This window comes from Mustela putorius, unplaced genomic scaffold, assembly GCF_011764305.1.
Source record: "Mustela putorius furo isolate JIRA1106 unplaced genomic scaffold, ASM1176430v1.1 tig00003976_pilon_pilon_pilon, whole genome shotgun sequence".
In the NCBI taxonomy this organism is placed as follows: Eukaryota; Metazoa; Chordata; class Mammalia; order Carnivora; family Mustelidae; genus Mustela; species Mustela putorius.
Genome location: NW_025422118.1, coordinates 4,515,661 through 4,528,503, shown reverse-complemented (window position 1 = coordinate 4,528,503; position 12,843 = coordinate 4,515,661). Strand labels below are relative to the sequence as shown.

The 12,843-nt window shown below is 41.4% G+C and overlaps 1 protein-coding gene across 12 annotated transcripts in view; it reads left to right on the top strand.

Annotated features, from left to right (window-relative positions):
- Positions 1-12,843, top strand: part of TACC1 (transforming acidic coiled-coil containing protein 1) — a 115,211-nt gene that overhangs the window by 70,678 nt on the left and 31,690 nt on the right. For 9 of the 12 annotated variants that reach the window (XM_013059266.2, XM_013059265.2, XM_045070923.1 and 6 more), the window contains one exon: positions 10,861-11,962. The exons of the other annotated variants lie outside the window; for them this stretch is intronic. In XM_013059266.2, coding sequence (XP_012914720.1) covers positions 11,169-11,962 — 794 coding nt within the window. In that variant the 5' untranslated portion in view covers positions 10,861-11,168. The remainder of the gene's footprint in view (positions 1-10,860; positions 11,963-12,843) is intronic. 12 annotated transcript variants of the gene reach the window in all.

Genomic DNA, 12,843 nt, shown 5'->3' with positions numbered 1-12,843 from the left:
GAACAAATACATGAGTGCCACATTAGGAAATCAGTGCTGCTCTGAGCCAGCACTGAGAACAGCTGTTTACTTTCCTCTCTGAGGAAATGCTAAGCTTGGTCCAGTTGCTGATTTCCTAAGCACTCCTGTAATCCATATCTTAGATGGCCTGTATTTGTTCATCCCACCTCCTCCCAGCTTGCGTCTAAGTCAGTAATGAAGGTTCTCTTAGGGGCGCCTGTTGGTTAAGTGTTCACCTCTTGATTTTGGCTCAGGTCATGATCTCAGTGTTGTGGATTGGGCCCCATGTCAGGCTAGTGTGCTGGACATGGAACACATAAGATTCTCCCTCTCCCTCTCTTTCTGCTCCCTTTCTTCCCCTCCCCAAAAAGGGTTCTCTTAAAACACAACTTAGTCAGCTTTTAAAAATAAATGATTATTTCATATAATGCTGTAGAAAGTTCTCTTCTTTTGCTTCATAGGCAAATTCAAAGAAAGAATCACTCCTTTAGAAAGGGAAGAGAAGTTGGTGATATGAGAAACTGACTCCCTTAAGTCAGAAGTCCAGGAGCACTAGTGTTTTCTGTATAAAACATGTGATGTGGCGACCATATGAGAAGGTGGTAGTTTTTCCTCTCGCTGTTCAGCACGTGATTGTTCTCTGAAGGGGCTTTGAGTGTGGCTCTTGTTTCCTTAACAGGATTATCAGCTCCATGCACCTATTTTGTGGTCTCTTTATGCCTAGTACAGTGTATGCTGCAGGTCATGAGGGCCGGTTCATGGTTGGTTAGATGATTATCTTAGAAAATATTTTGTGATTTGATTTTAGGGCTTCAAGTCCTGATGAAGCATATGGTTTAAATTCATTAGGGAGTGGTGACATTGAATATCTGGTTTGGATCTTTAGAATATCTTAGTACTGCGGCTTATAGTCAGTTGCTGTTGTACATTTATAAAACTTCACTGTCATTGCTGGGCCTTCCAAGTTTTTGTTATTCTCTGCATATCTTTTATGTGGCCATGAATACCTAAGATCCACATTTTGGGCTCGAATAGAGAAATTCAGGCCAGGGTCTTGGTAACCAAAGGTTCTACTCTATAGTTGTATAGATTGAGGTTTCCCAATTATAAGATATATTACAACATGGGAGATTGTACAACTATCCAGTGAGGATAGACTCGAGCAGTAGGTAGGAATAGTTTCTTGTATTTGAGATGTGTATCCCAACATGGCCATGAATTCTTCTTCTCACATCTGAGCACTCAGATGCATAGCACTCGTACTTTATTCCTAGAGACTGTTCCTCTGCTTCCTGACTCTCAGATGCCCACCCTCAGTGGATTTGATAGCATAATTAATATATTTGTGTCACACCATAGCATTTGAAACCCCATCCTGGACCCTTTCTTCCTTGACTTGTGATCCCACTTGAGTTTCCCGTGAATGAAGAGAAATTAGATAATGGGGATAGCTCTGGAATTAATTGGGGGACTGTCTTCATGATTGAGCCATGGCCTGCCTGTGCTCCAAACTAGAATTTAGCTGCCATCCCCTCTCTCCCTCCACCTTCCTTTGTGCAACCTTGAGCATGAGTGTGTGTGTGTGTGTGTGTGTGTGTGTTAACCATTCTGAGCCATGATTTCTTCATCTGTGAGATGGGATTAAAAAAATAGGTCACAGGATTGTTGTGAGAATTAAATAAAGTAATATATCTAGAGAGTCAAGCAGTTACAACAATACTGTAGTTAAGAAAAACTTTTCAGAACACTTCAAAAATAGCCTTTTACAATGAATTCTGCACTTTTGTCTTGAGGAGAAGGATAGGGGAGCTAGTTGGGGTTGGAAATAGGAATCCTTTGGGGAAATGGAGACAAAAGAGAAATGGGTAAAAGGGGATTAAGTTTGGGTAAGAAGAAATTTTTGTGCTTAAAAAAGGATTCTAAGCTTCAAAATATAACTTTTATGTCTTTATATGTTTAAGTTGAATAACCATTTAACTGTTTCTTCAAACACTGTCCTTCCCCTTTCTTTTTCCATATAAATGTGTCTTGGAGATCTTATCCTGTTAGCACATACAGATCTACTTTTTGACTTAACACCCAATGGTATTTTGGTATAATGTTGCATATTTAGTGATCTTTCAGTCCTTTGTGATACCTTATAATTGCCCCAAATCAGTGTGTAGGAACCAACCCTTCAGTGAATATTTTCTTCCTTTTACATACGTATGCATGGCCCTCTTTGTGAGCATAATTAAAATAAATTCCTAGCAGTGGCATTGACGAATTAAAGAATCTATTCACTTTGGATTCTGATAGGTATTGCTAAATACTCTGAAAGATCCCACAATAGACCTACCCACGAAATGTATGAGCGTGCCTATTGCCCCCCTTATCTAGCAGCTGCTACTGGGAATTATCAATATTTTAATTTTTACAAATTAGATGGGTTGAAAAATGGTATCCTGCTTATTAATTGTGTGGAAGTGAGCATATTTTTCAAAAAAGTTTTGGCCATTTTTAAAAAAAATGCTTGCTTGCTTGTAGCCATTATCATATAGAACTTAATCTCAGTGGTTCAGTGGAAAGCGCCAGGGATGGTGGATTTTTTTTTGTTGTTTTTGTTTTGTTTTGTTTTGTTTAGTGGAGAATGGGGAGGAGGATTTATGGTCTGGTTGCTCACCAAAACTGCTTGCTGCTTCCCATTCGGAGATTCCTTAAGACAGGAGATTCTGTCTGTGTGTCCTCTTTAATCCTCCTTTTAATTGTGTAAGTTTTTGTTTGTAAAATGCTCAGTCACCATGCCTGACACTGTAGTCAGTGCTGCTTCCTCCTTTTTCTTCCCTTTCATTGTTTCTTGCAGGACACCAGGTCTTGTGGGTGGCCGCTTCTCTGCTGTCTACTGGGGCTTCATAACACCTGACCTCCAAATGCCGTCAGCTGAGACCAGGGTCACTGGGCAGGCTAGTGGTGTGCATCCCCCTTCAAATCAATGTTCTCTTAATATTCAGCAGTTATTAGAGAAGAGCTCCATGTAAGTCTGCAGACTTAGGCCAAATCTGCAGGTTTAGGCCAGAGACCCCAAATTTGGGGGGTCTCTTGACTTGATGCTGCACTCTGCACAATAAAACCAGGACCACTGTCCAGAGAAAGAAAATATTTACTCAAGTCTGTTCCTGGGGTTTGATTCTCTTTCCCAGGATAATCTGCCGAGTCTCCCTTCCTGCCACACCTGGGTACTGGCGAGACCATTTCCCCCACCCACTCCCACTTGATGTTTAATGTCCTTCAGTCCAGGGAAGGGACTTAATGTCCCTTTAAGTCTCCTCATCCAGTCTTGATGTCAACATGAATGAAGTAAGGGGACTGAATTGGGTTTAAGCAAAACCTATTTGAATTTATGTTTTAGTGAATGTTCCCTCAAAGATTTAGTCCACACTTAGAACAGCACTTGCAACACATCTCTTTTGAACATTCTCAGAGGTGACAAGCTTTATTCTTAGATGTTAAGATTTTTTTCCCTTAGTAGCTGAACAGTTTTTAAACCTCACTGTAGTGATTGAAGGCGAATTAAAGTTATGACTATAAAGTAATGAGAGGAGCACTTTTGAGGACCCTAAAAGTGGTTCAGAAATAACAGTCTTCAAGAGCAGTGATTCCTAAATGCCAGGCTGTGAAGAAGGCTTTGGATTTTCTCCCCTGGAGAATGCTCTGATGTCACTTTTCTTTGCATTTCAGGGGCTTTGTGGACCCTTTGAAAATTTATCTACGAACCCTTCCTGACTTTCTATAAACGTCGTTCATTTTCATGTATTGGTCCTCAGATTTTGTTTTAAGGCCTTAGAGTCAGACCTTCTATCTTCAACTTGGGTGTGAGAGAGTGGATTTTGAGGTTAGAAAGAGGCCAGTGTATATGTCTGTGTGATACAGGAGGCCTGTTCAAATTTTGGCAGCTTCTTCACTTTACACATCAGGTATTTGGGAATGCAGAGAGGGGACCTTCTGTAGCTAAGGGAGAGGAACTAATGGGCAGATCTAAAAAGAGCTTCCAAACGGTGTTTCACCAAAAAATTAAAATCTGAGGGGGGAAAAGGCAAGCATATTTGAGAATAATGTCAAACCACAAGTGTTTAATATCCACTGTTTTCCAAATGGTTCTGTTCTGTCTCCTCTTAAATGGGATCGTACTTATGAAAGCACCTAGCTGAGTAGGTTCTCCATGTATCTTAGTGAATATGCTTCTCAGCTTCAAAAACACTTCGTCTTAATAGTGTTTCCCCTCTTCTGAGGCTTTCAAGCTTTTTCATAAACTTGTCTTCTAACTCAGTGTATCTTCAACATGTGGAGTGCAAACCACAATGTCTGAAGACTGTTAACCTTGTCTTCAAAATTTCGGTATTCTGTGCCTTTTCTTTTGAAAATACTAGAAAATGGAGGGAAAATCTTTTACATTAGAATAGTCTATATCCTGAATAAGGATAAAAATGTCCTTGCTTTAAAGCACCTCTGGGCGATTCACACAGCCTTTTAGATTTAGGTGAGGCTGATAATTGAAAGGAAGGGTTGTGTTAAAAGCAACAAATATGGCAGAAGTGGAAATGTTGGTCTATTTTTGGATTTCCTCTGTTTGCTTTGCATTCATCTACTGATCTAATCTCTAACCGCCTGTGTTCAGGAAACTGCCAGGCAATGCTGTGCTTGTTGGAATCGTCCACACTCATCAGACTTTTTTCGGGGAGAGAGCATTTCAGCACCCTGGAGGAAGATTTTTAAGGAATACAGGGTTTTTGTAAGAATAGAAGGATGAATAGAGGCCAGGCAGTTACCTAACCATGTTTCCGAATGAAAAGCAAGCATGGACAGCTGTGACTGAAACTCTTAACTGATGGAAGATTGAGAACCGGAGCCTGCTGGGAGAGGCGTTGTACTTCTGTGCTGTGGTACTTGAAGTTTAGGTTCTGTTTTCGGGCATTACTAGGTGTATAGGCTCAGCTGGTACTGGGATACTTGGTGGATTCGGATTCAGTAAGGTTCAGATCTTACTCAGACATATCTTTTTGAGTTCTTTTGTTTGTTTTCTTTTCTTTTCTTTTTAAAGATTTTATTTATTTGAGAGAGACAGTGAGAGAGAGCATGAGTGAGGAGAAGGTCAGAGGGAGAAACAGACTCCCCAAGGAGCTGGGAGCCCGATGCGGGACTCAATCCCGGGACTCCGGGATCAAGACCTGAGCCGAAGGCAGTCGTCCAACCAACTGAGCCACCCAGGCGTCCCTTTGGTTTGTTTTCTTGTTTGACATACTCGCAACTCCCCAAACTGACTTATTAGTAAGTCAGTGAGCAATCCTTTTCCACCTGCTGTGTCCCACCTGGAAGTACTTTCTAGGGGGAACTGAAGATACTGGACCAAGGTGGGGTCCTCAGTGACTGGATGCATGACTGGGCATGTTAATTTGCCTGGCACCTGCATGGTGTCGTCTTAGCAGAGTTCCTCCACCTGTCTGCTCAGGCTGAATTCAGATGAGGAGCTTTGCTTTCCTAGCAGTCCTACCGGTGGGTGGCAAGCTTTATCAGGCAGCCCACAAAGCTCCTTAATCCCTAGAGTTGTAGGGATGGGGCTGGGCCAGGCAGCCTTGGAACTTCTGTTTTAACATTGAGATCCTGCTCCTTTGTCATTCCTCCTCCTCTAGCTTTCAGGCTGCCTGCCCTGTCCCCTCACTCTGTGAGGTAGGTATGCTCCCTCTTATTGGCAAAAGCAGCTGGTGGAGATGGGGACAAGGGGCGTGGTCTAGAAGGAGTGCACAGATGTGGGGGAAAGTGGAAAGGCCCTGTCCTTTTCTAATAGAGAAGATTAGGGCAGAAACCAAAAGCTAGGAGAGAGGTAAGTGAAAGGTGGCTCTTAGAGGTTTCCCCTTGGTCTTTTGGGGGGCGTGGGGTTGATGGTGAGGTTACAAGAAATGGGCAGGTATTGGTCACACTACTCTCCTGTCTGTAGCCTTGCCCTCCCCTCACGGTTTTCAAGTCTGTAGAAAGGACAGAGGATTGAGGGTGTGGAGATCCAGGGATCCCATGAGGGAGACTAATGGTGAATATTTACAAGTCAATGGCAAGGTGAAGACATTAGGAGAGAAAAGAAGCAGATTTTTATTGTGATCAGCTCCCAACATCACACAGAAAAGTAGAACTTCCATATTGCCAGTGCCAAGATGAAACAATTACCAAGATTTTCTCGAACTTGCTTCCAACATTCCCTTTATTTCCCTTTTTCTTTTGTTGCTTAAATATCTTTAAAGCAAATTCCAGGAATCATGTCATACATGTTTCAGTATGTATCCGTAAAACATTTTTGGACAATTTTATATAAAACTATGATGCCATTATTAATAATACTACTCTTAGTTCACAACGATGGTTAAAACTCAGTTTTTTAAAATTGGGACACAATTGACCTTAATTTCAGGTGTATAACATAATGATTTAATATTTCTATATTTTGCAAAGTGATCACCACAGTAAGTCCAGTTAACATCTGTCACCATATATAGTTTCAAGTTTATTTTTTTATGATGAGAACTTTTAAGATCTCTCTTAGCAGCTTTCAAATATGCAGTACCGTGCTATTAATTGTAGTCACCATACCGTACATTACAACCCCATGACTTAAAGCATTTTATAAATGGAAGCTTGTATCTTTTGACTCATTTTACTTACCTTCCACCTCTGGCAACCACCAATCTGCTCTCTGTATCTACGAGCTTATTTTTGTCTTGAAGTTTTATTTTAAATTGGATTAATCACTTCTAGATACGCTTTTTTAAAAATAAAAGATACCGGCTATAAAAAAAAAAATTAGCTTTGGGGTGCCTGGGTGGCTGAATCAGTTAAGCATCTGCTTTTGGCTCAGGTCATGGTCCCAGGGTTCTAGGACTGAGACCCACATCGGGCTCCCTGCTCAGCAGGAGCCTGCTTCTCCCTCTGCCCTTCCCCACCATGCTGTCTCTCCCTCTCTCTCTTCCAAATAAATAAATATCTTAAAAAAAAAATAAAAACAAGTAAAAATAAATTAGAAATTCAGATTTAAAATATGCTGAGGTCAACGATGAAAAAGTGGAAAATGGAAATAACTTGTAATTATGTGGTATTCCGTGTGACTTTTATTTTATTTTATTTTTTTAAAGATTTTATTTATTTATTTGACAGAGATCACACGTAGGCAGAGAAGCAGGCAGAGAGAGAGGGGGAGGCTCCATCCCAGGACCCTGAGATCATGACCTTAGCTGAAGGCAGAGCTGAGCCACTGAGCCACCCTTAAAATGTGACTTTTAAGGGAATCACATCTACCTCCATGGCTTCAATTGTATCAAGTATTGTTTGTATTGTTTGTATCCCAGATCTCTCTGAGCTTATTGCCTACACAGCATCTCTACTTCAAAGGCCCAAACAGTTCTCAGCGTGTCCAAGCCAAACTCCTGGCCCCATTCCGACAGCTCCCAGACTCTTCTACTAGTACTTTTTGAATGTCAGTGAATGGTAATACATCTTGTCTTTCCATAAGTTAAAAACTTAACGAATCATCTTTGATACCTTCATCAACTTTAGTCCTATGGCCAGCCAAGGACTGAACATTACCAGTTTTACCCCATTTTCTTTCTCAAATATTCTGTATTTCTCTTTCTATTCATTATCCTCACCAAAGCCCCAGAATTTTGACCCCTTGCAGTTCTTCTCCATGTTACATTTGCTCTGTGCTCAGTTATGCCACAGTGGGTTACACCTAGATGAAAACATCTCATTATTATTTGTATCACTTGGGTAAAAGAAATAGAATTATTTATTAAAAGACTAGGGGGATATATATTATAGGTGTAAAGGTTTAAAACATCAGTTTTTAAAATAATGGGATTTATGAAATCGAAAACAAAATAACTAAATTAGAGTCTAAATCAGTGTATTTCACTTGTGTTTGGGTTATATATTATTGAGATTATATTTGGGTTATATATTATTGAGATTTATACAAGTCAGTAGTGACCAATGAAGTTTTGAAACACTTAGTACCTGAAAATATGCTTTAGCTGAACTGTCCTGGAAGCTCCTCCTGAAAGAGGAGCAGAAGGAAATTTGTGTTTCAAAGTTGAGTTATTAAGAGTATCTCACAATTTGTCAAATTTCTTAATTTTGCAGGTGTAAAATTTAGAAAAAGTATGTGAAGGTGGTGCCTCATGAGTTTCAATCTTTTGATGGAAAAATAAAATACTGCAGTGTTTAAAAGCATCATTTTAAAAACTCTCAGGTGCCTTTGTGGCTATCTCAGTTGAATATTCACTGTTTCAAGACAGATTTCTTGTTTTGTGTGTTCTCAGATTCTCCAACACCAACTTGGCATCAGTAGTTCAGTGAATCCTGGCACTAACTATCCATAGTTTGCACAGGCCCCACAGATTACATGCTCATTCCCACAAGACTGTGTGCCTCCCCCTCCCCCAACTTGCAATGTCAGTTGCAAATCAAGTTTCAGTACTTCCAATGAACTGGCTTTAAATTGGGGATTTCCACAGCATCCTCTTTAGGCTTGGTGATTTGCTTAGAAATGACTCACAGAACTCAGGGTGCAAAGGACAAAGTGAGGTGAAGGTGCAGCATGTCCATGTCCTCGCTCTCTGGTACCACCTTTCCAGCACTTTGAGGAGGTCATTAACCTGGAAGCCCCCCAGACCCTGTTGTTCAGGGGTTTTTATGTAGGTTTTATTTTGTGGGCATGTTTGATTAAATCATTAGCTGTTGGTGATTAGACTTCACTTCCGGCTTGTCTCCTCCCCTGAGGAGAGGATGGCGTGGGCCTGAAAGTTCCAACCCCATTATCCTGGCTTGGCCTTTCCTGTGACCCCCCTTATCCTGAAGCTACCTAGGGGCTGAAGGAGAAGGGGGAGAGAAAACCCTAAAGAGGCTCCATGCCCAGCACAAAGCCCTGTGTGGGGCTCGATCTCACAACCTAACATCACAACTCATGATGTGGTACTTAACCAACTGAGCCACCAAGGTGCCCCTTTACTTTCTATTTTTTTAAAAAAATTCTTTTGAAGTATGTTAAAGCAATTCCCAGATACCACATGTTGAAAGCTTCTTAAGAAGTACAGCATTAATAATAGTTAAATGTCTATTTGAAAACCAAACTCATAGTGGACCTTAGTAGAATATCTGAAGCATATGTGAAGAAGAGTTTGTGAGCCACTGCCGACCTAATTCCAATCATAAAGGAGTCGTGTGAAAATATATCTGAGCGCTTTAAAAAACTCTTCCCGTGGTGTTCAGCCTTTTTTGATCCTGGATTAGGATTGGGGTTAGGAAGTAGGATTAGAGGGTCCCCTCAGAGTTCTCCTTAAAATCATGAGATACCATGATCGTACCAGTTTATTCAGTTTTTGCCCCTGCTATTCTGTTGTTACTTCAGGTATCTAAGTCAGAAAAGCACGTTCTTAGTTTGTGCTTTAAAGAAATACCCTCATGGACACTTTCCTAATTGCAGCTTTTCTTCTAATAAAACCCAAGTTAAAGAGGATCTTTATTTATATTCACAAGTGCTTTGCGAGAATACCTGGCCCAGCTTAGTGACAGAGCTTTTAAAGAAAATAACTTTATTATTATATGATTTGTGTTTTAGCAAAAAAAGGACTATTTGTTGTTATTTTTAAATAACATCAATGTTTTTAAGTTTTATTAAATTCAGTTGATTTTTCTTTTTTTGAATAAGCTCTATGCCCAGCATGGGCTTTACACTCACAACCTTGGGATTGAGAGTCCCATGCATGCCCTATCAACTAAGCCAGCCAGGCACCCCAGGACTATTTGTTTTTTAAGCCATTTCTCTATCTGATTTTTCAAATTAGTTTTTTTTTTTTTTTTAATTTCAAGGGTTTTTGTGTGTGTGTGTGGTTTTTGTGTTGTTTTTTTAAACACACATTTTTATTTATTTATTTGAGAGAGAGATAGCAGGAGAGAAGGAAAGGAAGAAGTAGACTCCCTGCTGAGCAAGGAGCCAGGCATGGGGCTTGATCCCAGGACTCTGGAATCACGACCAGAGCCAAAGGCAGATGCCCAGCTGACTGACCCACCCAGCAGCCCCATATTCTTTTAGTTTTTGAAGTCTACAAAGAAGTTCCTCTGACCAGGCCATGAGTAGGCCATGGTGGGTTTTTCATTAATTTTGAAACAGTTCAGTACTTTAAACAGTATTCTGGGGGAAGAGGGAGTACTTGTTTTTGACATCCAAAGATGAAAATCTTCCTGCGTAGCATTTGGACCCTGAAGCTGTCTGGGGCCAGATCTGACCCATCTACCTTAGCTGGTAGTATCTAACATTCTTTCCATTCCAGTCCAGTTATTTTAAACTATGGAATAGTCTCTCAGTCTATTTAGCTCTTTCTTCAATAGATCTATTTGCTATAATTACTGTTTATATAACTGGGATAAAACACATACACAATTTAGGCTAGGAACATTGATTTTAGAGTGTAGCACTGGCTGTTCCCTTTAGGGTTGCTCCGCTGACCTTACTTCATAAAAGCAAAGAGGGATGGGGCGCCTGGGTGGATCAGTCATTAAGCGTCTGCCTTCGGCTCATCATGATCCCAGAGTCCGGGGATTAAGCCCGGCATTGGGCTCCCTGCTCCCCCAGGAAGCTGGTTCTCCCTCTCCCACTCTCCTTGCTTGTGTACCCTCTCTCTCTGTATTTCTCCCTATCAAATAAATAAAATCTTTAAATAAATAAATAAATGCAAAGAGAGAGGAACTTGCTGCTTGTCTCTGTGGATTCAGCTGGTAGAGATTATTTATCCATGTCAAAAAGATAAGTCTTTAATAGATGGCTTTTTTGTTTTGTTTTAGAATCACAAGAAGCTGATGAACAGCTGGTAGCAGAAGTGGTTGAAAAATGTTCATCTGAGACTTGCTCTAGAACCTCAGAAAATGAGGTAGTACAGCAGGCTGGTGATTCTTACGCAGTCAAGGATTTCAAAGAAGAACCTGAACATGAGAGTAGCAAAATTTCAGTAGTGAGGCCATTTTCAGTAGAAAACAAGAATGTCACGGATATCCCAGCAGCTCTAGGAACAAAGGCCACTTATGGCTGTGTAACTGTGGTCTTGGGTGACGCTTTGCCCTCCAGCGTACCAGAAGCCATCCTGGACAAGGCAATGACAGAAGGCACCATGGGGGTTGCACTGGAGGCTTCCACAGAGGTTGACCTAAAGGCTGGCAGCTCCTGTCCAGAGCCAGTTACCAGCAGAAGCAGGCTAAGAAAACCCAAACCCGTCTCTCTGAGGAAGAAGACAATTGGCGAATTCTTAGAGACTGATACTGCCCTGGAAGGCACGTCTCTCCCCCAGGCATCCTATCAGTTCTGTCCCAGTGAGATGGATGGGAACACAAATCCTTTGCTAGGAGGTGCCAGGACCCAGAGATCTCCCCCTGATATGAAGGAAACAGCAAGCGCTCCCTGCAGTGACACCAACGATTCAGGAGTTGAGTTGTTGGAGGAGTCAAGGAACTCACCTCTGAAACTAGAGTTTGATTTCACAGAAGATGTGGAAAATGTAGAGACCAGGAAAGGCCTTCCAAGGAAGCTTGGCAGGAAACTGGGTAGCAAACTGCCTCCCAAGGTACAGAAAGATAGCGTTAGTAAGCCAGTGGGTGCCAAAGGTGCGGACCCACTTGCAGAGCCCACTGTACACAGTGCTCCTCCTTCCCAGGCATCAGCTAAGCTGGATCCCAGCCAGTGGGACCACCACAACGTCATTCCCTTTGGGGGCCACTCTACTCTGCAGAGCTCTCCCCCTCTCTCCTCTAAGGGCTCCTACCACTTTGATGAATCCATGGATCCCTTTAAACCAACTACAACATTAGCAAGCAGTGACTTTTGTTCTCCCGCCGGTAATCTTACTAATGAAATCTTAGAATCACCCAAGAAGGCAAAGTCGCGTTTAATAACGTGAGTGACAACGGGTGTGGGTGTTGTGTTCTGTGTACTCTCTGAGTTTGGCAGCCTGCTGCTCTGGTTGGCCAACAGAAGTTACCTTTGAGGTGCCTCAGGGCAGACACACAGCTCATAGCTTTGTGCAGCAGTCCACACTATTTTGCTTAAGTCCAGTGTATGGTCAGAAATATCAGAGGTTTCCTTTTCAGGTGTCTGCCTTGTTTCTGAACCCTCAGCTTATTCAGCTCCACACCTTGGGTACTTATCTCCTATTAAAAAAAAACAAAATAGTGTACAATAGGTAGAGATTTGATGGTTTTCAGAAATCCTATCTGGGCTGTCAGGAATTGCTTTACAGAATTCAACGGTCTGTGCTAGCCACCACCTTCAGATTCTCTATGGATAAAATAAAAATTCCAAGCCTCCAGATTACTTGTCTATTATCAGTAACATGTGCAGAATGGTCCCAAAAGGTCTTCTAGAAGTCTTTCACTTTAAACAGGAAGCTGTGATTTTTGTTGGAAACAAACCTACTGCTAAAAGTTGGTAAGAATTCACATGTCTCCAAGTTTAGCTTCTGGCTCCATCAGTAAGGCAGTAAATGTCCAATGAGAATCAAGAACATTTTAAACATTCATGTCAATCTGACTGAATTAGTCTTTTGTTGTGTGTTGTCTCCCTCCCCTTCCCCCGCTTTCTGGGACCATTCCGTAACCACTTTTGCAAGGTCCTTGGAGTTCTCGGAGTGATCAAGCTGTATTCCGTGTAAAGTTTCAGTTTAAATTTGCTACAAGGTTATCTGTTCTCAGAACTTGAGTTGATGACAATATATCCCTTTGTGACCCTGTGACGCTTTACTAAAAATGAGATATAGAGAAGGACCAGTGACATGGAGG